The sequence below is a fragment of the Hesperophylax consimilis genome, chromosome 9 (assembly GCF_061612785.1).
Source record: "Hesperophylax consimilis isolate HC1 chromosome 9, BYU_Hcon_1.0, whole genome shotgun sequence".
Classification (NCBI taxonomy): Eukaryota; Metazoa; Arthropoda; class Insecta; order Trichoptera; family Limnephilidae; genus Hesperophylax; species Hesperophylax consimilis.
In genome coordinates, this window is record NC_142844.1 from 11,562,958 (window position 1) to 11,590,226 (window position 27,269).

Sequence of the window (27,269 nt, forward strand, 5' to 3'; positions counted from 1 at the left end):
TTTTGGTACTTGTTAACCACAAGTTCAAGCTCAACTGACTGTATTTGCTGGTAGAAAACATTTTAAAATTGAGCCAAACTTCAATATAATGTTGACCATTTGAATTATAGTCCATTACAAAAAATGATTGTGGAATAATTAAATTTCATTAATTTTAGCAAAGATGTTTAATAGTATCAAAATTCGATTAAAATGTTCACAACATGCAACGGTACCACATTATTACTTTGGTAGATATTCCTAAAGTTTAATAATTCAGATTTGAATATCTCAATTGTTTAAACTCCAGTCATGTCTTTTTGCAGGTAGCGGAGGGCAGCAGGGTTATCCCTAGGGAGACTGTGAATAGAAAATAGTTAATAAAAATAAATAGTTAGTATTTTTATAATTTTCTTCGAGTAGATAGATCCATCTACAACACAAACGGAAAAAAATGACTATTGCCAATTTATTGAAAATCTCTTCAAATTATTGGTAATTCCGGTTAAAAACGGGATCGAAGGCCGTACGAATGAATTAACAGGTTTCCTGATATTTTTTTAGTAAATTACAAATATTTTATCATGACGTCGGAAGTTCGAACATCATGATAATATATTCGGATTGGAAAATGAAAATTTATATTATTGAGAAATTATAGGCGATTAGGCAAATTGCCTTGCATTTTCCTCGTTAGTATTTCACGATATACTCATGAACATGTGTTCCGACATCATGATAATATATTTGTAATTGACTAAAAATTTTATCAGGAAATCTGTTCATTTAAATAAATGAAATGAAAATACTTGGTTTTAAGTCACTTTATTGATAGATTTTATTGTCTCCCGGTTTCGGTACCACTGTACCATCAGCAGAACAGTTATAAAAATTATTCTTTCTTCTTAAATTATTTTCTTCTTAATTTATTCGTAAGGGCGGCAATCCCGTTTTTAACCAAAATTACCAATAATTTGAAGAGATTCTTAATAAATAAGCAACATTAATTGTTCTCCTTCCACTTCCATCGGTAAACAATTTTTCGATATCGGATGGGTAAATAAAATAAGTTAAAGGTATGAGATACAATTTTGAGCAAGGGTAAAAAGATTTGATTAAACTTACGCTGTGTCCAGCCACATTGACCCAGTAGAATCCAAAGTTACCACCGGTGCGTTTATAACCCTCGAGAGTGTTATCCACCCAGATTGAAACTCGGGAAGCACGTCGGTACTCTGCTTCCCTAGTAAATCTGAGCTCTTCTTTCCACAACTTTTGACCTAGTGAGAATAAATAATATAAACTGGGTTAGCAAACTGCACGACTCTTTTAATTTGTCTCAATGAACCGCTGATTACTTACGGTAGATTAAATGGTTTAAGCGGGGTCATTATATTTAGTAAATGATCTTTCTGTACGGAATTATAGTCAAATACCCACTGAAATTGGTATTAATAATAATATAAGGCTGATTTGTATAGCGCCGTTTTCGTAAAAATGCTGGCAGTTTTCTAAATAAATTCAAAACTGTTATGTATGATTTTTTTAAATGAAAATTACAAAAAATGATAACACAGTAAGATTATTATAATTTCGAATTTGTAAAAAAATATTTACATTGAGGGATCAGTAGGATTTATAGGTCCAATTAGATTTTCTACCGAACCGAACCCTCTGATATGAAAATATCTGGAGTCGGTGAATTATTTTCCCATTTGATCTCTGGTGATTTGACGTATTGTACTTGTATTGTTTTGTATTTATTATGCTTATATAATGCACTTACATAATGTGGATTGACTAGATGATCATCTGTGGAAAAATGTGTGGAAGGGTTTAGTTTTCCTGTGGGGAAGATTTAACCCGGACATAAATTCGAAAGAAAAAATTAAATTCGTATGTATAATACAAACTACCATTTCTTTCACATAATTTGTATCTATATTTTTAATGGTAGATTTACTTTAAAAGATATGGTTTTGTGTATGGTAGAGGAGTGTTATTATTTTTAAATTATTATAATTGTATTTTTTTAAATCTCTTTTTATATATATATATATTTTTTTTTTAAATATATTTATTTATATAAATTTTTGTGTATTGTTTTGTTGTGTTTTGAATTCTTTAAAGCTAGTTTTTTTCGATTTTACATATTTTATTATTTTATTTTATTTTTTCAATCAACGTATTTAATTCGCATATGTTATAAAATCACGCGGTTAGAACTTAAAACCTTTTGCGATCCGAAAGAGTGGATGTAATTAAATGTTTTACGGAAGGTACATATGAACTGTACATACCCGCAATGTTTTTTTTTTAAGATATGTTAAAGCGCACTTATAGTGAAATAACACAAAATGCGCTAAAATTTTATGTTTTTTTATAACTTGTAAAATAGTTATTTCTTACCAGGAGTGTTGCAAATAAGATCAAAATTTCCGTTGTAGACGTTCACTGATATGGTGGTCCTTTTAAGAACTTCTTCAACTAGAAGAATACAAATAATATTTACTATAACAACGTACTTATAGTGGCAAAAAATACAAAAAAAAATGTAGGGAAAACTATCGATTTCCCCCTTTTATGAGAGATATTTCATTTTACTTAGTAATGTGAGTTACTGGCTTCATGAAGTCCACAGAAAGAGCTTCGAATACATCATCGGATTGGGATTCCCATTCAACATTGCTGGGGATGCTGAGATTCACCTTCACTGGACCATTCATGAGCTTATCGAGGTCCAATGCTTTTTTGCTGTAGCACTTGCTGAAAAATGCCGATCAAATGCCTTCTCTGTAAAAAAAAATTGAAAAATGTGTTCATTCGAATGAAACTTTACAGCATGTTCATATAATAATAATAATAATATTGGACAATTTTTATAGCACCGCTTTTGTGAGTTATCACCTCGGGGGAGCTTTACAGTTGATGCAGATATTACAAAAAATATAAATATTACCAAAATAAAGTGAAGTTAAGTAAAGTAAAATGAAGAACAGTAACAGGTAACATGAAGACTTAAGATGGAGACTGCAGAAAGAATCTTAGGTGGTGAAGAAGCTGGACCAGCTGCTGCAGCAAGAGAGACTACCGCGTCCACCAACAGTGCCAGCACGAGGTTCATCATCTGTTCAGGTATGTGTCTGCTGCTAATAAAGCGATGACATATGTTTGCTGCTAATAAAGAGCGCTGAAATAATATCCTTACACAGATAATAGACCTGGGCAGCACCGCTGTGACGTTCGGCGAGTCCATCATATCTAGTCTCTATCAAAAATAATAATAATAATATTTGGACGATTTATACAGCGCCGCTCTTGTGCAAAATCACCTCATCTCTCCTAGTCTATTTTAGTCCCTTCTAGTTACTTCTTAGCTATTCACGCCACTTAGTGCATCTTCTTGACCTTTTTAGACTATTTCCTGGCTCTAATACCTAAATAAAATAGAACAAAAATTTTTTTTTTTAAATTACAATTTCTTCTATTGTGTCGTGATCCATCGATTTCATACCTCTGTCTCAGACCTATAGGGCTCGCTTATCGCAGGCTATCATAAACAAAATCTTGAACCAAAGTCAAAGTGAAGTGTATGTGTGTCATCTGAAACAAAAACAAAAAAATTAAATAAAATATGGCTTATCTGTTTTCTAGGTAGATATTCTTGGTTGAAGAGGTCCCGTAAATCCCGAAATAAAGACACCACTTGACATTTGAGGGGTCAGGTATAAAATTTCCGACTGCATTGAGAGTCTTTGTTCTGGCTTCACTTCCCAAATTTAATCGTTTTAAAATGCTATAATAATTGCAAATTCCGGCTAAACAGTAACAGTTACGCGCATTCCGTTAAATAAAAAGGTAAGCACTATATAAAACACGGATGCTGAACATTTTTCAGCAATCTCTTAGCAAGGGAAACCTTCTGAAAGGATTGAACAAACCGGAGCGGTTAAAACACGTCCGCTCTTCTCCCTTAAACAAACTTTAAAAAAAAATAATAATAAAAAAAAAATAGATAAAAAATTTATTTTATATTATTATTATTTTTCAAATCGACTATGTACTTGTATCTTTTATTTAGTTGTAATGGTTTCGTTCTTTTTATTAATTTTATAAAAAAAAAAAGAATATTGGTTCCAATGCAATTGATACAATATTACCAATAAGATATCAGGTTTCCTTGTAATTTATTACTTGTGGTAGGAACATTGACTAATTACCAGGTGACATATGTAGTGTAAATTGTGTGTGTGAGTATTTGTGTAGGTGTGAGAAGTGGTGGTATACAGAAGTGAAACGATATGACAGAAATTTTTGTCAATTTGCTCTTTTTAAACCTGTTCGGTGAGTCTGAAAAAATGTAGATGTTAGAGTTCAGGAAAATATTATGAAGATATGAAGAGCACGGTTAATTTTTGAATTTGCTACTACAGTTGTTTTGTATTTAAGCGTGCAGAAGAGTGGAGTATGGCTAGTACGTCTTAAAAGGATGTTAAAATTAATTAGAGAAAGAAGAATTTTTATATTAGTTTTACATGTTAGCTTGAAGAGAAGAGCGATATAATAGTTTACGGGATTACTGTTTACTGCAAAATTTTTGACTTTAATCGGATCTAGGGTTCTATTAGAAACCTCGTTTTGTATAGGGCCATAAAAGTAATGAGTGCCCAAGTCTTGTTTTGCTCAGGGTCTCAAATAATGCAAAACGGATACCTGATTGTTCAAAGTTTGTAGGCATATTTTGAGCGCAGTCGTGATTAACAGATTAACTGACTAATTTATCACACTTATAGCATTAATCAGAAAATTTAAAAAATATATTTTTAAAATTATCGTCTTTGTAATGAAAGAATAAAATTAATAACACGATTATATGGCGTACATCGCTTTATCATGTTTTTTTTGTTTGTTTGTTATTTAATAAAAAAAAACATGCGCTAACCTGTTTTGATAATATCCGTGTAGTATCATCAGGATATTATCAAAGTAATTTATGTAAAGAATAATTTATTAACTATAAAGCATGTCAGTTATGTAAGTACCCAAAATAATTGGATTTTCAAGGTAAAACATTTTGATTGATTGTTTAAGATCTAATCAAAATCGGAATGGTTTCTAACAATAATTGCTTGGTCGTAATCAGTAACACTTAAATCATACAAAAATAAGTAATACATCAAAATTATGTAACTATTTTCCAAAAATGGCCATAAATTCATTAAATTATCATCTTTGTAGTCTATAATAGATTCTAATTGAATTAAAATAAATAATCAAAACTATAAGACCACAGAAATATATCAATTATTTGGTTGAAGTTTTTCTGTCAAAGAAGCATATTGTGTAAAATATTCAGTGAGAATTCATAAAAAATATAAAACAAAATCTTTATGCCCGGTGGAAAGATGATGGTCGAAAATAAACAGGCTTACATAATTTTTTTCCATTATTTACCTCGAACACTCCTACCGGCTGAATGTGCGTTTTTGTGTTCTTGGTCAAGATATTATAAAAATCGACTCCATCGGTCAATTTGCCCAGATGCCCAGATTCCCAGATGCTTTCTTCGGTTTCTCTCCACTCCATTGTTGACTGGTAGTAATCTTCCCTGTCGTAAACTGTCTTGGTGTATTCGGCCTGAGTGTTGATGGCGTCTAGACCTGCCTTGTCCACCAGACTGATCTGGTACAGAAATGGACCCCAAGACAAGGTGGAGTCAATTGGGTGCAGCCAAGAGTTGCCCATGGCTACTCCTGAAATATTGGATTTCAGAGTTCCAGCCACTTGTTCCTGGAAGAAAGAATAAGTTGCGCTCATACTTATAGTGGATAGAACTGTTAGGAACTAAAAATAGCTAACGATTAACTAGTCGGAAAAATGATCTAAAACTTGTCTTATATACCTATTTTGCTACAGGAGAATCTTTTTAAGGGTCTAAGGATAGGTTGTTTCGGAGAATTTGAAAGTTGAAAAGTTGATTTTAATGTTCAGGAAAGCTTCTATTCAAGTTCTGTTATTGTTTCACGTTTGTGAAAAAACTTATCAATAACTATATAATAACAGAACTTGAATAGAACCTTCACAAAACTTGAAAATCAACTTCGATATTTTATAAATGGTTCAAATAATTATATTTAACTCATTATACCTGATTGTTGTATACTCACATCATAGACATTGAGAGCGATCTCAATGGCCATTTTTCCACAATAAGACTGTCAAAAGATGTAAACAGGAATACTGCTATACTCTGGATGCACATCGTATAAAACCTTTAAGAAGTTCTACGAAGTCAGTAGCTAAAAATCAAGAACATTTAAAAAAATAATAAGTCAAATCAAATAAACGAATCATTGACAAAGAATATATTACCAATAAATCAATAAAAATATAAATGGTCGCAGATGGAAATTGAACCCAGGATGACTCTTTTACTAGTACAATGCCTCTAACCAGTAACATAATTAATTAAAAAAAGACAACAGCATAATATAATAGAATCATTTTTTTTAAAGAAAGACACTCATTGCAGAGTAACGAATAGTAGTAATCATAAAATATTGCTTGTGTCGTAATGGAGAATTGCAGTGCCAATTCAGCCACTAACCTGTCAACAGGTCACTGACAAATTAATTTACAAAAAAACTTACCGATTTTTTTGCTGTCGGTTGCAAGCTGAGAGCTGTTTTCCACATAACTATAGCCAGTTCCAACTGGGTTGTCGGCGAACAATACGTTAAAAGTGGTTATCTATAATTAAAAAAAAAAGTTTTACACTTCCAATCATCATTTAGCTGATAGAGTATAACTGTTAAAGTAAGTTGTATAGAATATGTCAATACGTTATCCACAACGAAGACAAGCAATGATTGTTTTACTATGAATGAGGAATCAAAATAAGGATATATATATATAGTCTGGTCCACCAGACTGATTTGGAACAGAAATATACCCATGGTAAAGCAAAGTCATCGATATATTAATTGGTTGACGAGTAAAGTCATTGAGTGGATGAACACATCATATGAAAGCCTCACCCACGCATGAGATCTTGGTTGCAGATCTAGATCCAGAGGTCCAAGGATTTCGAAGTTACCGTACCTCGTAGAAGAAGCACCGGGACTGCCTTGAAGCCAGATGAGTAGGGGTCTTTCCGTAGGAGAGGCGACATCAGCAACAGTTTGCTGCAGCCACCAAAACATGTGGGCACCGGTACGGATGTTTACATAGCCCCAATCCTGATCGCCAGGACCGAAGCCAACTTTGGCTGAAATCGGTAAAAAAGAAACCACAAATGATGATTAAAAATATTATATTCACTATAATTTCAAGCAAAAAGTCACACAAAATTGTTTAAAAGTTGGTTATTAAAGGCATACCCTGCACGCACACCAAAACTGCCAAAACACTAAGGACGGGTTGTTTCGGAGAATTTGAACAATTCATCAAAGTTCAACGTTCATTTACGGGCTCTGTGAAAGTCCTATTCAAATTCTGTTATTATATCATTATAGGCTAGTTGCTTGACAGAACTAAAATAAAACAGAACTTTAAAATATCTTTCACAGAACTTGAAAATTAACTTTGAAATTTGAAGAATTGTTCAAGTTCTCCGAAACAACCCGTCCTAAGTAATACCATGATTACAGTCTAGACTGTTTGTAAAACAAAATTATTACCGTTTTAAAATATTTTTTTCTGATAATGAATGCAAGTTTTTGATTTGTCGATAAAATAAAATCTCGATCAATTAAAATGATTCTGGAAATCATAGGATTTTTTAGGTTTTATTGTATTTACCAGCTTGTGATACCTTTTTTCTGACAATGTAATTAATATTAGAAAACATTTTCGAAAATTCATATAAAAAATCAATCAATTTCATTTAAAACAATTCGCTTTTAATCCGTTTTCAAATGTGATTGAGCAAAAATTTAATTTCATCAAATAATATCCCGTGTATATTATGTGTGTCATATTATTTATTTATTCCTACATCATAAACAGAAAATACTACGTTTACATTTTTGTTTGCAAAAAAGAGTTCAGATAGTTGTGAACGTCGAATGCTTGAAGCTAGAGGATGAGTTTATGTATTTAGGATGGACGTTCATAGTGAAAAATATGTTCTAAACGGTATTAGAGAGAGAAAATACCCCACTTTATTTACAAATTTAAAGGTTCACCACATCAACATTTGAATGTACTTCTCCATTAAAAAAAATACCGCAATTTTAAAAAAATTATGAAATTTTATACCGAATTTTCATTAATTCATCATTTTTATTAATTATTTTTTTCATCCGACAGCAAAAAGTGAGGTGGCAATATCGTTAATGGTACATTTGTCTAATAATATTTGTGCTGTTTTAATTTATTTCTTTATTATTAATTTTAGTAAGATTTTTTTATTTTATTTGGTGAGCTTTTTTGAAACTTTTTATTGTTTAAATTTACAAAAAAATACTTTTTAATGATTATATATTTATCTCTGATAATTAAATTTGAAAAGTATTTAATTAAATTTCAAAAACAGTTTTTAGTTTTCGGATACTTCTCAGAAATATTTAATTTAATTAGATTTTATTGAAAATCGGAAATAATCTAACCATCTGACTGAATATGTTAGAAGGGTTGAATCATATACAGAGGGAAGAGAAATGCCAAAACAATAGATCATTCTACATTCCCACGAATAACTCTAAAACGAGACATAGAATTGATCCACTCTCACGAAGAAAATATCAATAGTTGTTCGTAATAATAAGAGCTGGCAAATAAAAATTGTCAATTGCCAAAGGATTATTAATCAGAGCAACAGCCCAAACAGAAATAAAACTAAGGTGTTTAATCGAGGATATGTTAATCCCAGCCCCAGGGTAACTACCAAATTCAACTATCGGATGTACTTTAGATTTCTAAAGGGTCAGCAACTGCTCAATATTGAATAATCTGCTGGGGCAATACAGTACCCCCCGTTTCTTAGAAGCCAGGACTTTACGAGGGCTTCTATGGTGCTCTGATACTTGAGACAGACTGAAATACCTCTGTACTCCAATCATTTTAATGTAGTTTTTATTGGGGAGGTTGCTCATATCTAATTAAATATGATCAGCAGTTTAGCATTACCCCAAACACGAACTTCAATGGCCATTTTTTGTCTCAATACTTCCCGAGATGTTGGGACTTAGTGGAAAAGGCTGTTCAAAAACAATCCCTGTGAGCGGCGCTGTCATCTGCGTAGCACTGGATTATTTTTAGTACACATTCAACGAGAAGCTACCTTCTTCAATCTGACTGACTGATTCGTAGCAGCGATGGTGAAACCACTGCATAGTTCCAGTTCTAGAGGATTTGCATGAAAAGGAAATGATTCTTCTTCCAAAAAATGATGTAGTTAAAACTACACTGTGAGGTTACAGTGAATATAACAATGTTCACAACAAAATAAAAAGGTGGATATTTTAACAAAAGGTTTAATATCAAAAATTGTTTAAATAGTTGATAATATGCCAGTGTGTGCTTTATTCTTTGTTCTAGATCTTCCCCATCATTTCTTCCAAATAGCTGTTTAAACTCCAGTCATGTCCTTTTGCAGGAAACGGAGGGCAGCAGGGTTGTCCAATGGAGACTGTAAACCGAAAAATATAATGAGTAACAATAATATATAATGTTTTTTACACAGTTATCGAAATGAAAAAAGGTTTTACGTGAAAAAATATGTGAATCTGAACCAATAATTGCTGGAAAGCAGTAAAAAAATATTACAAACGATATTGTAACTTAGTTAAGGTTAACGTATCCAGGCAACCAATTAAACAAATAAATAAATATCACGGAAAAGATACAATATGTATGATCTATAACGCTTTTAAAGAATACTGATGTCTCCAGCTTAAATAGAAATATGAAGAAATTCGACGCACGATAGAACATTAAACTGAAATTGTATTCAAGAATAATCTATAGTTATAGTACGTCACTGGTATGTATCATACTAACCGGTTTCGATCACTAGTCGTAAACCTACAGTCGGTCCAGTAAAAATCTTTTTCATTATTACGTCATTCTCACCCAAGCACACATTCAACAGAAAAATAAATCATTCACTTATAAAAATAATTGAATTATTAGATAAACATAAATTCTGTAATTCGATCGTAAGCATTAATATCAAGCAGATGTCGAACCGAAAAATAAATTATTTGTATACTACCACAGTAATCCTGTTAATATCAAGTGTGAAGAGATTCGATTAGACTTACGCTAATATCATTGTCAAATTAAAGGCGATTCATGATTTAGGCCCGATAATATATCACAACGAAATGCAAAAATATTCGGATTTTCATGAACATGTTTTCCGACACTATGATAATATATATATTCGTAATTTGCTAAAAAGTTTATCAGGAAACCTCTTAATTTATTCGTAAGGGCTATAATCCTTCTTTTAACCAAAATTACCAATAATTTGAAGAGATTCTTAATAAATTAGCAACATTAACTGTTCTCCTTCCACTTCTATCCGTTTATCAGACAGGTAAAAATAATTGATTTAAACGAGTATTTTACGATAGCGGAAATCAAATGGGTAAATAAAATAAGGAATAGGAATTATATACAATTTTGGGCAAGGGTGAAAAGATTTGATTAAACTTACGCTGTGTCCTGCCACATTGACCCAGTAGAATCCAAAGTTACCACCGGTGCGTTTATAACCCTCGAGAGTGTTATCCACCCAGATTGAAACTCGGGAAGCACGTCGGTACTCTGCTTCCCTTGTAAATCTGAGCTCTTCTTCCCACATCTTTTGACCTAGTGGAAATATTTGTAAAATGGGTTAGCAAAACTCTATGATTCTTTGTAATTTGTTTCAATGAAGTGCTTATTATCCACAGGGTGTCCCGTAAGCTATGGATCAAACGAAGTATGGTTACGGGGGGAAGGGGTATTTACAATCAAAATTAGACGACTACATATTTCAATCATTTTGATTGCAAACAACCTTCCCTTTTTATTGCAAATATGTTGTACGCCTCCCACTGTGTAATAAACTTTAAACTTAAAAAGTTCTAATAAAATTAAAGTGAATGGTTTACTTTTGCAGATATATTATTCACAAGGCAAACAAGTTACAACCTTTCTTTATATTGCCGGTGAAGTATTTGTAATTGGTTTCGTAGAATATCTTCCGGACTAATCTACTAATCAAATTACCTGATTCCATTTTAAATTGAATTATTATTGAATTACACATCATCTCAATGGTGACTTTAAAAAACGTAAACATAAAGAACACATATTTAAAAATTCTAATCTTAGATACACCGTAAAGTTCTGATGAAGGTTGGAACAAGGGGCGGTTTTTCACAATTGGTGCTAGACCCCCCAAAATTATAGGATAATAATAATAAATTATGTACCTACATAAAAACTAATGGTCTTATTCTTAATTTATTTGAAATGTACCGTGAAATAGTTGAGCTGCAAGCAGGAGCGGCTAGATGAGCAGTGACATCTGTTGTCTCTAATAGAAGCTTTCATTCACAAGTCCACACGATTCGCTGGATCAATTTAAAGAATGTCCTAACTTTGGCATCTTCTGTCTCTATGTGCGCCATAGAATAAACAAGATGGCACTATGTCTTTCAATTAAGTAAAAATTAGTTACCGAAGAAAGCTTTGGAACGCTCAGGTCATTGCCGTGAGGGAGACAACACGATGAATATTACATATTTTAAAAAGATAGCGACATAAAAATATGTCGGTTTTTCATTTTACATGCTTGTCGTGTGTGGAACAATGGTTGTTTTTCAATTGAACAGTTCGAGAAAGGTTTGGAATATTTTTTTTGTTGTAATCGATGTAGAATAAAGCTTAATAGTGCAACAAAACAAAAATGTAAAAGATCATTGTCATATAGAAGTCTAAATTTAAATGGAATTGATAAACGTCACGTCGTTTCGCACCACGGAACCAACATGCTCTTAACTTCGCACTCAGTATATTGGTATATTTACTTTAATGTTGTGAACAACATTAAAACGTAATATCTTTAAAATAATTTACCGTAAAAACATGGATTGTGTAGTTATTTCCAATTTACTGTATTAACATAATATGTATTTTGAGTTGCGGACTCGTGAAGTACCTATCTACAAATTGATAAAGATAATTATATATGGGCATTTATCACAGTATCAAATAAAGAGATTAGTCACACATTTTTTAATTAATTACGACGCCTGGATCCCTTGAGCCACCTCTGGTTGGAACCAACTTAAACTAACTGAATATTAATGATTATCACAGTAGGGACCAACATACATGCATGTTATGCATGAAAAAAGAGATTAAATATTTTGTTACGGGTATAAATAAAATATAATGGTCGGTTTTCTTACCAGGAGTGTTGCAAATAAGATCGATGTTTCCGTTGTACACGTTCACTGGAATGGTGGTCCTGTTCAGAACTTCTTCAACTAAAAATATTTAAAAAAATTCTCATTGTAATGGTGGTGGCGAGTACCGGTGAAATCAATGGACAATTCTAATGATTTCTCACTCCTTAAACAAAGGTATCTTCAAGACACAAGTGTATTTCTATTACCTATAGTGATACCATAGCATTCACGATTTTCATGCTTTTACTAAAAAAATCAATTACAAAATTAATATAAAAACTTCGACCAAATCTGAGTGATAAACGATCAAGCTGTCAAAATGAAATTTGAAAGATGTAACAGTTAAATGGGATTTAGCTCCATCTGAGTTATGAATTAGATGACAGCCTCCGTGATCGAGGCCCTAGCCTTGATGTAAGGGCGAGAGATGTATATAATAATTTAATGAAACATTATTAAAGTTAGACAATGAGATTACAATATGTCTAGATAGAGATATTCTTTGCATAAAGTCCCTGCTATTCTTCGGAGGAAAAAACCTGGTGAGCCGTCCAAGACTAAGCTGGCTATAGTAAAGGCAATGGGAGAAGCGACTAAACTGGGCCTACGATGAACTGAGGTAGAAAATGACGCCTGAAGACGCTTTGTTCCTTTGCGCACAAATAAGGCGACCAGTTGCCGGCCCGATTAGAATGAGGGCAAGAATATAATGATGTTCTTACGAAACTAATAGAAGTTCAGATGTGTATTTACTTACTGATGTGTGTCACTGGCTTCATGAAATCGACGTACATGGCATTGAATACAGCGTTGGACTGGGATCCCCATCTGACGGTGCTAGGGATGCTGAGATTTGTCTTCACTGGACCATTCATGAGCGCATCGAGATCCCAAGCTGCCTTGCTGAAGTACTTGCTGTAAGTATGTCTGTCAAATAACTTTTCTGGAAATAAAGAAAAAAAGGTTTTGGTTAAGTTAGTCATACGTAAATATCCTTAAAATTAGTTAATTGTAACTTAACCGAATAAATAATATCATTTTGCCGTATAATTGTGTTTTATGAACTACCTTGTTGGAATCTTCTAAAGTTAGAGAGACTGCTATCAGGACGTCTAGAAATCAATGAAAATCTCCTTGTTTTCAAATAGATATTAGGTTCTTTATTTCAGCTAGGCCCACTGAGAAATCATGTATTTGTGTGCAAAAAAATTCAAGATTAAAAAGTGCAGGGGGGCGGAGAAAAATGTCCGGGTGTAGGTGACTATACCTTTTCATGGTGTTCTTTTTCATCGTAGGATAAATTAAGTGCAACTATTGGAATGTATAGTTTCATATAACATTTATTTATTTTTAATTATGATATGAAGGGTGGGGTGCATTGATGTATCTATGTCTTATTTAGTCAATGGTGGGGTGACTATATTTTACTCGTGTTCAAGTAAATATGCTTCTTCGTAAATTTAAAAAAAATGTTATTAATTTATATCGAGGCAAAGGGAGAGATATGATGTATGTTTATTTAGACAGAGTCAAAGCACTTATCCGCAATTTTCAATGCAATCAGTCGACGAGTATAGAGTTTTTGTATGCATTTGGCTGGGATGTTGGCTATTTTTTCCAGAATCCCAAATAGTAACTATGTCAAGCGTAACTAATATTGGTCAAAGGACGTGGACTTGTTTAGGATTTACACTGTTATAGAATATCTAAGAATAACCAACATGCAATTTGATTCATACAAACAGACAAAATTTTCTATTTACATATATTTTTTTAAATATGAATACAGCGCAAGTCCTAACTACTCTCAACCGTCTGGAGCAAGTGACACTATGGCATACCCAATTGGAGTATGTTGCGATGCTGAAGGTAGTAGGCAGGGAAGGACATGGGAAAGATAAAGGTGGGGAAGTGGGTGGCTATAAAGATCTGTCACCGACATGGCTAAAGCCATTTCAAGCAACTTTTCAATTCTGAATGGCGGTCTTGCACGAGAGCGATACTGAAAGTGTCTTCTACTCAGATTATCTCATGCCGCAAAAATGTTATATACATAAAAATGCAATCTACATTTAGATCTGTTAATGTAAAAAGATTTTAAAATAGTAATTTTCATGTTAAAAAATAATAGTAAAGGAGTTGCACAAACATTCTTTTAAATCAAAAAAAGGAATCACTTAGCAACAAAATAGATTTTATTTCAAATCATTTATCCTATAGTAAAATTGCATGTTCATTAAAACAATAATAACGTTTCACCAGCCGTTCTTATCTCGCACTATCTATTCCATTGTAAAACGCAATCATTTGTGTGTTAGAGATAACTATCGGCTGGTAAAACCAAAATAAAAATAACTGCAAACATTTTGATTAATTGCTCAAGATCTAATCGTGATTGGATTTATTTTTTAACAATTGTTTGATCATAAATCAATGACAGATAAATCGTTTAAAAATCAGTGTTGCCGCATTACGAACGTAGGTTTTTACAATCAATTATATCACAATGGATTACTTCTTGTCCTACATCTATAAAACATTATCATCCGTTACCTAATATGGGCGAAATCAAAGTTTGAAAATAGGTATAAATCTAGATCCCACATATTAAAAACTTTTTTCTATCGTCAATGTCTTGGAAAAGATTATTGAAAGACCATTTTATCCCAAGATTATTAGCATTTTCAATTAAATGGTTAGATATTTACCTTCAGCGGACCTGCCAACTGAAAATGAGTTTCTCGTGTTTTTGGTCAAGATGTTGTAGAAATCAACTCCATCGGTCCTGGTCAGGATGACATTTTCAGTTCTTCCCCACTCCACTGTTGATTGGTAGTAATCTCCCCTGTCGTAAACAGTCTTGGTATATTGGGCCTGAGTGTTGATGGCATCCAGACCTGCCTTATCCACCAGACTGACCTGGTACAGGAATGGTCCCCAAGACAAGGTGGAGTCAATTGGGTGGAGCCAAGAGTTGCCCATGGCTACTCCAGAAATGTTGGATTTCAGAGTTCCAGCCACTTGTTCCTACAAAAAAGATTGTGTTGTTTTCTTAATTTTGATGGATTGAAATCTGCATTATTTAAATAGCTACCAATATTTAAATTCTATGTATTTCACCTTTTTATTTTCATGATGTTAAACACGAATTGATTGCGGGTACGCACCGGGTGTAGACATGAGAATTTCCATTCACTTAGAAGCGATAGTTTATACATGAGATTAAAGACGGGTTGTTTAACAGAATTTGAAAAATTCATCAAATTTCAGAGTGATTTTTTTAGTTCTGTGAAGGTTCTATTAAAGGCTGGCCAGTGATGATATAATATCAGAACTTGAATAGAACCTTCACAGAACTTAAAAATTAACGTTGAGATTCTGCGAAACAACCTGACCTAAGTATCTAAGCTAACCTGCTAACTAAGAGACCGCCGCACACACTTTTCGATTTATTTACATTTGTGTTATCTCATAACACTCTTCTGTTATTCTGATTCTTGACATGACCTGAGTCAATTATTTGTTTGAAATCATATCAACCTTTTAAAACATCGGAGACTACCCTCGGTTGACAGAAGCCTCCGCAGGGGTTTTGTTGGCCACAAATATAATGCTTCGTGAATGTATTGGACACCCAAAAATTGTTAATTTTTTTTTTACTCACATCGAAAACATTGAGTGCGATCTCAATGGCCATTTTTCCACCATAAGACTGTCCAAAGATGTAAACAGGAACACTGCTGTACTCTGGATGCACATCGTAAAAACCTTTCAGAAGTGCTACGAAGTCGGTAGCTAAAGAAATAAGTTTGATTTTTAATTAGTACAATAAAAAATATTTCATTTATTATATCTTTCATAAATCAATTTACAAAATAACTTACCGACTTGTTTGTTATCGGTCGCATACAATGTGCTACTTTCCACATAACTGTAGCCAGTTCCAACTGGATTATCAACCAAGAGCACGTTGAAAGTGTTAATCTACAAAAAAATCATGTTTAAGGAAACGATAAGGATTGAATAAGGATTCAACAAATATTTTGCTTCATAAAACAGAACTTCAACAGAACCTAACAAATATTCCAGCTAAAAATACAGAAATTCATTTTAAAGATTTTTATTTTTTTTATTTTTTACCCTTATAAACAAGAAAAAATAAATTAAATATTAAAATTCCAGTAGATTTTGGACTGTTTAAAAACAAAACTAAATTTTTTTAGATTTAGAAATGACAAAAACACAATTAATGTTTTAAACTGATTTGCTAAAGAATCTTTACGTCTAGTATTATTTTTTATATCATAAAATTATAGGGAATCCTCACCCATGCATGCGCTCTTGGTTGAAGCTCCAGATCCAGAGGTCCGAGGATCTCAAAGTTACCGTATCCAGTTGAAGAACCTCCAGGACCTCCCTGGAGCCAGATCAGCAGGGGTCTGTCGGTTGGGGAGGCGACATCAGCCACAGTCTGCTGCAGCCACCAGAACATGTGTGCCCTGTCACGGACTGTTACATAGCCCCAGTCCTGGTCCCCGGGACCGAAGCCAACTTTGGCTGAAATGGGAAAGTAAAAGAATTTAAAATGGTTACAAAACAATAATTAATTTATCGGTAAAAAATGAATAGTAAAAATTAATAAATTAAAGCAGATTTACAGACAATAGCACAAATATTATAATTAAGTTAGTCGAATAAACGACAAATCATTTCTACTTTTTAAAACTCCAATTAAAATAATTTGCTGTTAAAAATATTATATTATATTATTTTGAAAAATGAAGACACTTAAATTCAAAGCAAATTACAGTTCTACAGAACATTGAACCGGATGTCCGAACAGACAGTCTGATCCGAAATTAGTTTTATTTATAGCTAATTATTAATCAATTAATTATAATTAATATCAAATCTGTGCGACATAATCTTTATTAAAATATTTAAAGCGTCATTAAGATGAAAAATATTCTTTTTAACCATAATAAAATTATTATCGATTTATTACGCAATTTTCCGAAATGGGCAGATTGTTTGCGTTTTTTTTTTGTTTAGTAAGACATATTTAACTTTTATAGAAATATTTTGAAGGTGTAAATTATTTTTGGAAAATAATTTTACAAGGTCGTGTATGAATTATGATTTCAAGACATGTGATGAAAATTAATAAATAATATGGTTTTATATGCTTACCCTGTACGCAGACTAAAACCACCAAAACACTAAACAATACCTTCCACTGCATGGTTTGAGAGCACAATGTTTCTTGAAGAACTAAATTATTACAAAACTTATACAATCATTTACTGATTATGGATACAATAATCAATGATGTAGTTCTTATCTCTGAAGATTTAGGAATCGATACGTTTTTGAAGCATTTGATTTATTTATTCATGACGTCACAATGATTTGTGTGAATTTAAAAAAAAAATACTTATGTTCAATTTTTAAAATATCATCAAGAATGATGATTTCGATTGTATGTTTTTCCTGTGAAAGTTTAGTTCATTGAACTCTGGAACTCAGAATTGCTTTAATTTGAGTGTAATTTAAGAAATTGGAACTGATTGTGTGAAGAATTCAGACAAACGAAAAGTAGGTACCTAACCTAACCCATAATAGAATATTTTAAAAGAAAATTATTTTTATGGTCATTTTCAAAACTAAAACAGATAATATATGTCAAGAATTCAGACAAGCGATAAAATAACTACATGTTCATTTTTTCTTGATAATTCTGCAGCAATTATTGTCTTTAGTTCTGACGTATTCCTGACATATGCTTTCAAAGTCAAATAGTTAATTTTTTTTTTAAATTAGCCCCACACATAAGCCCCTGAAGAAAATAATTCTCCTCGTAGCCTATTTCATCTTTGGGGAAGCTGTGTGGAGATTCATTTTTAGGAAAGGAAGGAGATGAAGTTCTGGGAATGAAAAAAGTATAAAGGGTGTGTAGGAAATTGGAAGACTGAACTCAAAAAAATATTTAGGAATTTACTTTTGACATTGTTTATAAATATATTAGTATCCGGTGACCGGAAAAATCATCAAATCTTTAACAAGTTATATAAAGTCATGGAAAGTGATGAAACAAAAACTTTATTAACTGGGTTAAGTAGGTTAGGTTAGGTTAGGTTAAAAAAAAAATTTCATCGTTTCTAATGACTTTATATCACTTTTTAAAAGTGTGTTGAATTGTCACTGTGTTGAGTTATCATGGAACCATTAGTATCCATTGGTCGTAATGTATGCATGTGATTGTATAAATGTGCTCACAAGTGTGATTAAGTAAGTTGTACGCCTTTGAGTGTATGTATGCCTATCAGTATATCTATTATTGTTATATTTAACTGTCTCTGTATTTTATGCCTTTGTATTTTGGTCACTTGGTATTATTCCTCGGTATTTTCACATCATATATCTAGTTTATCTAATGGACTTTTTCCGGCTCATGTTTTATTTTTGAACATTCAGAAATGTCAAATAATACTATTTTCTCATTATAATAATTTACTTTAATTAATAAATTGGGTGTAATTTTTTATTAAAACTTGACATTCATTGCACACATTAACGACATAACCAATAAGGCTTTAAAGATGCTTGGCTTCCTTTGCAAAACTTTAAATCGTGAAAGTCCTTAGTTTGTATGAGAACACTCTTTATTTCGTTAGTTAGAAGTGGAATATAATTCACCTATTTGGTCCTCTTTGTATAAAGTTCACTCTAACATATTCACTACAATTATATAACGATTTCAGTACAAATTTCAAGCCCAAAATTCCAATTCAATACATTTACTGTCAGTTTTATGAATCAATTTCATTTAATCACGTTGTCTGACAGAAAAAGTATGCCACACCTATTTGTATTACACAATAGCATTAAAAACTTTACTGACAGCCCTGCCATCGTCACCACTATTAAATTCGATGAACCGAATAGGAACACAAGACCAAACTAAACATTCGTCTGTAAAACATACACAACCAACTATCAGACACACTCACTAACCCATATGATGCATAATTTGGGCAACAAGTTCGGGGGTACTATTGATATATTTAATTACACCATTTATAGAATTAACCATAATTCATACCAGCGTTTTGTTGAATCTTACAAATAATCGTGGCTTTAGTAATGTAGTTTTAGTGATTTGACTTACGTGTAATATTTTTCTTTGATAATGATTTAGGATGGGTTGTTTCATAGAATTTGAACAATTCATCAACTTTCAACGTTAATTTACGGGTTCTGTGAAAGTCCTTTTCAAGTTCTGCGAATATGTAATTATAGGCCAGTTACTTGACAGAACTGATATAATAATAGAACTCGAAAATAACTTTCATAGAACTTGAAAAGTATGTTTGAAATTTGAAGAATTGTTCAAATTCTCTGAAACAACCCGTCCTAAGTCTATTATTTTTGTTCTTGAAAAAAAGTTTGATTAAATAAAAATATTGTCTCATTTAGTATTTTATTTCTTACAAGCAGGCATATTATTATTTTTTGTACAACAGTTTATACTCGATAGTGAATTTAATTTTTTTTCCATATTTTATCAATTTGTACTTAAATTGACACTTTCATTTTAAAATTTAATTTTGTAATTTATTTTATGTTTTACACTGGCATGTAGTTTCTGCTTTACATTATTTTTTTCAATTTATCTTGATAATAATTATTTCCCTTATATTTGTTCCTGAAAAAAAAATTGTTGTTAGTGGAATTTTTTGTCTCTTATAGTATCTTACGAGTAGGCATATTTTTATTTTTATATATAACAGGTTTGCACAGCACATAAATATTTTTTGAATGCTTATATTTATTAATTTTCTCGTATATGTCATATAGTTATCACTACTTATTATGTACTTTCATTATTAACCATTTTTTATAAACTATGTAATTGATGTATAGTAAAAGCCCAATGGACTTCTAAATAAATGATTAGATAATTAAATTTGTGCTTAGTGCTATAATTACTATTGTAAAATTGACCTGCTAACAAACTGATTATACAGTTTATCGGGTTCTTATAATGAAAAATATAAAATTAAAATAATTATTAAAATATCCCAATATTCCAGGGTACACGCCTTATTTTCTTTCTTAGGTGGTTTTTCTTCATTAACTCCTAACGACTGTTTAAACCCAGTCATTTCCTGTTGCAGGTAACCGAGGGCAGCAGGGTTGTCCAGAGGAGACTAGAAACCGAAGAATTATGGTCAGTTATAAAATATTTACAAACATCTTTATACAAATACGGAATAAAGAGAATTTCAAGTTTTTTTTTTGCTTTTTGGGAAAAAAAATTGCTTTTTAATAATATGTTGAAAAAAACTCACTGAAATCATTTGTTCATCCATGTGTTTGGTGATAAAACTAAAGATTCGCACTAAACACACTTCTTGGGAATTCAATAAGCACGTGGGATGTTGATTTTTTGAAGTTTTTCTAATGGAAATTAGGTACTGCAAACATTTTGAGCTTTTATTTAAGTGCTCGCGGGAGGCAGGTTGTGGATCCATGGTCTGTGTGATACAAACCGATTCCTGTCACTTGTCACTTGTCCTCATACAGTCGGACCAACCAGACTAATTATTGTTGGTTGCTATTCTAATTTTTTTTACACACGATATCGAAGCAAGTAAGCGGATATCGAACAGAAAAATAAATAAATTGTATAATACCACAAAAATCCTATAAAAATGAAGGGTTAAGAGATTTAATTAAACTTACGCTATGTCCAGCCACATTGACCCAGTAGAATCCAAAGTTACCACCGGTGCGCTTATAACCCTCAAGCGTATTATCCACCCAGATTGGATCTCGGGAAGCACGTCTGTAATCTGCTTCCTTTGTCCATCTGAGCTCTTCTTCCCACATCTTTTGCCCTAGTGATAATATGTTTGAAGTGGATTAATGAAACTGCAGAATTCTCAATAATAATTTATTTCCATGAAATGCTATGTAGATTTGTGGAAAACATTTTTTTTTGGCGAATTTCATTATGTTATTGAAAGTATTTTAAGGTTGGTTCATAAAAAAGTTTTTCTTACCGGGAGTATTGCAAATAAGATCCAGGTTTCCATTGTACACGTTCACTGGAATGGTGGTCCTATTTAGAACTTCTTCAACTAAAAGGATAAAAATATTCCATTGTTATACCTACCTACTCATAAGGTAGAAAAAGCACAGGGGAAATCTTAAGGGAATCCTAATGATTTCACCCGCCAACTTCGGTATAGTTTTGAAGTAACAGTGGACTTCTTTCCAAAAAGTTACACATACATACATATTACCTATAATTTTTAGCGCATTAAGAATCACATTTTTTACATAAAAATAATTATGAGTACATCAAATAAGATGTGTTTAATTTTACATACTAATGTGTGTTACTGGCTTCATGAAGTCCACGTACATGGCGAGGAATACGGCGTTGGACTGAGATCCCCATCGGACATTGCTAGGAATGCTGAGATTTGCCTTCACTGGACCATTCATGAGAGTATCGAGGTCCCAGGCTTCTTTGCTAAAGTACTTGCTATAAGTATGTCTGTCGAATGCTTTCTCTGGAAATAATAGAAAAATACTTTAAGGTTAATTTCAACTACTTTTTTACGATATTGTTAGATTTTATTAACTAATAAATAGATTAGTTCAGATTGTTCGTAGCGTGTATCGCACGAAATAGACAAGTGCAAACAAGTATCAACCTGAAATTATCAAGCTAAATTGGTGAACTTTAAAGATAAGGTAGAAAAATATTATAAAAGTTACAAATCATGTCATACATTCATTTTCTTTGTAAATTGGTAACTGCCTCGAAAACTGGCTTTGATATGTCTAATAGCTGTAGAGCATTATTTTGTCAAAAATATTTTTTTTTCCGAAATGTTACAAATGCAATAACCTTCAATAGACCTGCCATCTGACAGTGGATTTCTCGTTTTCTTGGTCAAGAAATTGTAGAAATCAACTCCATCGGTCTTGGAGGAAACGACTTCTTCAGTTCGCCCCCACTCCAGGGTTGATTGGAAGTAATCTCCCCTATCGAAAACTGCCTTAGTGCGCTCGGCCTGGGTGTTGATGGCGTCTAGACCAGCCTTATCCACCAGACTGACCTGATACAGGAATGGTCCCCAAGATAAGGTGGAGTCAATAGGATGGAGCCAAGAGTTGCCCATGGCCACTCCGGAAATGTTGGATTTCAGGACTCCAGCTACTTGTTCCTACAAAAAATATGGCTTTTGTCGTATAATGTTAATATTTTTAATAGTCAGAAAATTTGAGTTTCTTTATATGTCATCCGTCGGTGATTTTGCAACCCTCACAAATTGAATAGTGCCCTATTATGCTTTGTTAAGGTATTGGATATTGGATTTTTTTTTTGATTTTTTAGTAACTTACGTCAAATACATTGAGAGCGATTTCAATAGCCATTTTTCCTCCATAAGACTGGCCAAAAATATAAACAGGAACACTGCTGTACTCTGGATGAACGTCATAGAAACCTTTCAAAAGTGCGACGAAATCCGTGGCTGAAAAATAATGTAAAAATAATTATTGTTAGTAAGGATAGTAATTACTTTTATACCTTATTTTATATTTTATCTTACTAAATGCCTTACCGACTTGTTTGTTGTTAGTCGCATACAAAGTGCTACTTTCCACATAACTGTAGCCAGTTCCAACGGGGTTATCAACCAACAATACGTTGAACGTGTTTATCTAAAATACAAGTAGAACTTATAATAAAGAAAAAATAATCTGATGTTATTCAAATTAGATAGCTATTTCTTTTGTTTTGACTTTATAAATATGAACAAAACATCTAGACCGAAAAAAGAATATAAATAATTATTTGATATGTTGAAACACCGTGGGAAAGCCTTACCCATGCATGCGATCTTGGTTGAAGCTCCAGATCCAGAGGTCCGAGGATCTCGAAGTTACCGTATCCAGTTGAAGAACCTCCAGGACCTCCCTGGAGCCAGATCAGCAGGGGTCTGTCGGTTGGGGAGGCGACATCAGCCACAGTCTGCTGCAGCCACCAGAACATGTGTGCCCTGTCACGGACTGTTACATAGCCCCAGTCCTGGTCCCCGGGACCAAAGCCAATTTTGGCTGAAATCAGTAGAAGACAATCACAAAGATAGATAAATTTATGCTGACAGGTTAGTCTTTTCTTAAGTGTTAGTTCTGATTAGTATTCCTCTTGTGGTAAAAAATTTTGCCATTTATTTTCAGAACTTGTCTCTTTTAACATTTTTTTTTTATTTCAACACTTTAAAATCTCGTTTAACCACTCCAAAATTATTAGTAATTGGCCATTCAATACTTTACTTTCCATTTGATTTTGAAGGCAGTTAAGATACAGAAATACAATAAAATTTTAGCCAATGTAAGAAATGTGGATCAATACTTAAGATCGATTAAGTCAATAAATCATTCAATAAAGTCCATAATTCGGATCCGCATTGCAGAAAAAGCAATGATGCCGTAATTAGGAAAAATTTGATAATTGACATCGTCAAAGACAGGTTTTTATTTATTTAGAAGCCTTCATATACGGCTTCTTCTGTCAATGCCAAACATAATTTATTCCTTTACTTAAAATCAAAAAACAAAAATTAAGAAATATTTATCAATTTTCTTACGATGAAAAAGGTATATTCTTCATTGACATAAATTTCATAAACAAACATCAATTTTGAACTTTTAACAAGACCAATTCAATATTTAGCTGAGATGTGAAAAATAAATTAAAAATATTTGAAGATTTGTTAAAGTTTATAAAATGCATACCCTGTACGCAGACTAAAACCGTCAAAACACTGAACAATACCTTCCACTGCATTGTAAGAGAACACACTGTTTGAAGAACGAAATTATTACCAAACTCATATCATTGACTGATTATGAATTCAAGACGGTTTTTCTTATCTCAGAACGATTCAGTACTTGACGCCGTTTTGGCACGATTTTGTTCATTTATACAGAACGTAATAATTTGTAACAATTTTTACAAAATGAGGTCGAGGGGTAATGCTTTTGACTAGAAACCCGAATCCAATTGCGGGTTCAAACCCCGTCGTTCGCAAGTAAATTTTATTTGTTTTGTTTGTACTTTTCACAAATAATTTATGTTCTTATATTTGTGGCAATCTCCAGAGTAGGATATACTCTCAATATCGCCCTGGCGTTTTACCGTTATACAATGAATCGTTGCTTGAAATGTCTTTAGACATGTTTGGTGACAAGATCTGAATAACCAGGTTCTTTCCCTCATTACTATGACCCACGTGCTTCCTTTCCCGGCTATATTTCACCGAAATCAATCAACATACCACAATTAGGAATGCCATATCTCAATGGCTCAATTCGGTTGAGAGTACTTGAGACTCTTGTGCGGTATTCACATAAAAAATTATATTCTTACGCATAATTTTGCGCGTTTGAAGCCTTAAACACATTACGCTATACTATGCTCGCATAATTTGGGCGTGGCATATATGTATTGTGTGTTTGGGTGACACACTTGCTGTAATCTTCCTAAGGAGAGACTGGGGAACTGCCGGGGAATATCATTTATTTAAATGAAATCTGTCACTTTGACAGTAGACAGACGCGTAATTACAGCGATCTGTAAATTTTTTGACCCCTCTCCTGCCTAAATGGAGAGGGGGTCGCATAATTTTCAAATATCGCCTGGCTAGCAGTTCTCAGCGCATATCGTCGCAACGCCAACACTTATAACACATCATATTTTTAGGTATGACAGGTCTGTATGGTGAGCAATATTGAGTTATAGAAAACGTTTTGAACTTATATCGTAATCTGTCACCCCCTTGATGCGGAATATTACAAAACTGCGCTACATAAATGTAGTATATTATGTGAGTTTGGAAGAGTGAAATTGATGATTCAAGAACGTTGGATATGTTTTTCACTCTGTTATATAGTGTTTTTTATTTATTTATTTATTTAGCATTTATTAATATAAGTTATTTTTTAGAACAGAAATGTTCAGATTGTTGAAGATTTTGCCAGTGTTAATCAGTGTTTATACTTCTAGTATAATTTTCGTAATGGCTATTTAGGTTCTACTGAGTGAATTAAGAATAATATCATTTGCATTGCCTCCACCAATTAAATCGTATTCTAACAGTGATTGGCAGAGATCCATATAGATCTTGACCAAATCTTTTTGTTGGTGATATTCCTGATTATTTTGAAAAAATTAGTTAGTTTAAAATTTTATTGTTATAATACTTTTATTTATTCTGCTAATCAGTAGTTAAATGTTGATAGTAGTATTGAAAGCATAAAACTTTATATTCATTAAAAAAATGGTTTAATGTTACCCAGAAGTGCAGGTAAAATAAAGTGAGTTGCTTATCTGAAATACAAATAGACCTATGTACCCATATAACTTCTCCGCTTCTACAATTTTGTTTTGTTGAATCTTTTAAGCTCAATTATATGCGTGAGGATTCATTTTTTCCATTATGTTTACATTCTTCTTTATTGTATTAATTTTTAAGTCTTTACTCTGATACAAAATGCTTGTATTTTATTTAAAGAAAAGCCCACTAGGGCGTGTAATAAATAAATAAATAATAATAAGTACATTACAGTGAAAAACGAAAAAAAATTACTTATTTATAAAATTATTAATTTATTTCTATAGCGATATTGTGTTGTGTTGGAGTAGTGTAAAAAGGCTTAAATTAAGAAATTTCTTCTTTTAACCAATGAGTCATATTTTTACAAAAACTTTTGTGACTTTATTATACTTCATTTCACAAACCAATTAATATTATGGCTCCAGACATGTTGCAGTTGAACTCAGCTTCGATCTTTCAAGCTTTTGCTTCTAGCCCGAATCCACCAAATTCGAGTTCTTGTCGAATATCAATAAGTACTACCATTCTAGTATCTACCTACTTCATAACCAGTTCAACTTCGAATTTGTTTTCGAAGAAAAATTGCCAGTCTTGTTCCCTTTATAATAAAATATAATAATATTATCATTATTGGTCCTATTTGACATCCTTGTTACTTTAAATGAAAGTTAAAATTTTAATTTAGCTGGCGATTTAGCTTTCTATTGTAATAGACGCTCCCAAGGCAGTGATTTTTTTAAATGGCTCTGATGGAAGTGATGGGTAACATTTGAATAGTTTTGAATTGTGACAATGGGATACAGAAATGATGCTGCAAAACCTCTCCATCCTACAGTACGACAAATATTTATGTATTTATCTATTAGCGGCACATGTGCTATTTACATACATAAAAGCTATTGACAGTCATAGTACAATTATGAAAGAAAGGGAAAATTATAAGATTGTATCAGTTAACTTCTGACTTTAAGAGTCACTTTCGAATTCAATAAATTTTAATTCTTGGCTATTAATATCTATCCTGTTTTTTTTTTTTAAATACGTTACTTACGTTAATACGTTAATTAATAAAAATAAACTTTTTTTTTTTGTGTTTCTTTATTCATAAAAATTTAAATGATTTTTTGTTTTGTACAGCCACCATACTAGGCATTCCCGTATAATGGTAGCCAGTAAAATAATATAATAATATTAATAAAATAATAGATAAATCATAATGTAGTTCAATAAATTTTGATTTATGGTTGAAAAAAAGCATTAAAATTTACGATAAAATGTGTCTTCTTTTGATTTATTATAATAATGTAATTTTTAATATAGGAGTAAGAGTGTGTAGATACTTAACTAAAATATTTATATTATATATTTATAACCAACCGGTTTCAGTTAAACCCGTTATACAATAAAGTGGTATTTAAAGAAAGTTATTTTATTTTACTTATTATAATTATGTGTACCCACAAAG

At 32.2% G+C, this 27,269-nt stretch overlaps 2 protein-coding genes and 1 pseudogene across 2 annotated transcripts; all 3 read right to left on the reverse strand.

Annotated features, from left to right (window-relative positions):
- Window positions 1–330: 330 nt before the first annotated feature.
- LOC149420911 (retinoid-inducible serine carboxypeptidase-like) lies at window positions 331–9,314 on the reverse strand (annotated as a pseudogene).
- Window positions 9,315–9,439: 125 nt separating this feature from the next.
- Window positions 9,440–17,643, reverse strand: LOC149420912 (retinoid-inducible serine carboxypeptidase-like). The gene is made up of 9 exons (XM_089635283.1): window positions 17,577–17,643; window positions 16,714–16,943; window positions 16,271–16,370; window positions 16,051–16,181; window positions 15,095–15,413; window positions 13,144–13,329; window positions 12,387–12,464; window positions 10,643–10,797; window positions 9,440–9,610 (listed from the first exon to the last, which is right to left on the reverse strand). Exons 1-9 carry the CDS (start codon window positions 17,626–17,628, stop codon window positions 9,551–9,553), a joined length of 1,311 nt encoding a protein of 436 aa, XP_089491409.1. The 5' UTR covers window positions 17,629–17,643; the 3' UTR covers window positions 9,440–9,550.
- A 1,464-nt stretch (window positions 17,644–19,107) lies between these two features.
- Window positions 19,108–24,255, reverse strand: LOC149420913 (retinoid-inducible serine carboxypeptidase-like). Its single transcript, XM_089635145.1, has 10 exons — window positions 24,204–24,255; window positions 23,293–23,522; window positions 23,027–23,126; window positions 22,806–22,936; window positions 22,309–22,627; window positions 21,782–21,967; window positions 21,452–21,529; window positions 21,132–21,286; window positions 20,485–20,596; window positions 19,108–19,124 (listed from the first exon to the last, which is right to left on the reverse strand). Exons 1-10 carry the CDS (start codon window positions 24,253–24,255, stop codon window positions 19,108–19,110), a joined length of 1,380 nt encoding a protein of 459 aa, XP_089491271.1.
- Window positions 24,256–27,269: the final 3,014 nt, after the last annotated feature.

Bases quoted from the DNA above. Each gene is read 5' to 3' on its own strand.
- LOC149420912 (XM_089635283.1), bottom strand. From the start codon at position 17,628: ATGCAGTGGAAGGTATTGTTTAGTGTTTTGGTGGTTTTAGTCTGCGTA. The intron at 16,944-17,576 runs GTAAGCATATAA...TTCCCATTTCAG, and splicing joins GGTTTTAGTCTGCGTACAGG to CCAAAGTTGGCTTCGGTCCC. The intron at 13,330-15,094 runs GTAAATATCTAA...CTTTATTTCCAG, and splicing joins AGTTGGCAGGTCCGCTGAAG to AAAAGTTATTTGACAGACAT.
- LOC149420913 (XM_089635145.1), bottom strand. From the start codon at position 24,255: ATGCAGTGGAAGGTATTGTTCAGTGTTTTGACGGTTTTAGTCTGCGTA. The intron at 22,937-23,026 runs GTAAGGCATTTA...ATTATTTTTCAG, and splicing joins GACTAACAACAAACAAGTCG to CCACGGATTTCGTCGCACTT. The intron at 21,287-21,451 runs GTAAGAAAAACT...TATTATCACTAG, and splicing joins TCTTATTTGCAATACTCCCG to GGCAAAAGATGTGGGAAGAA.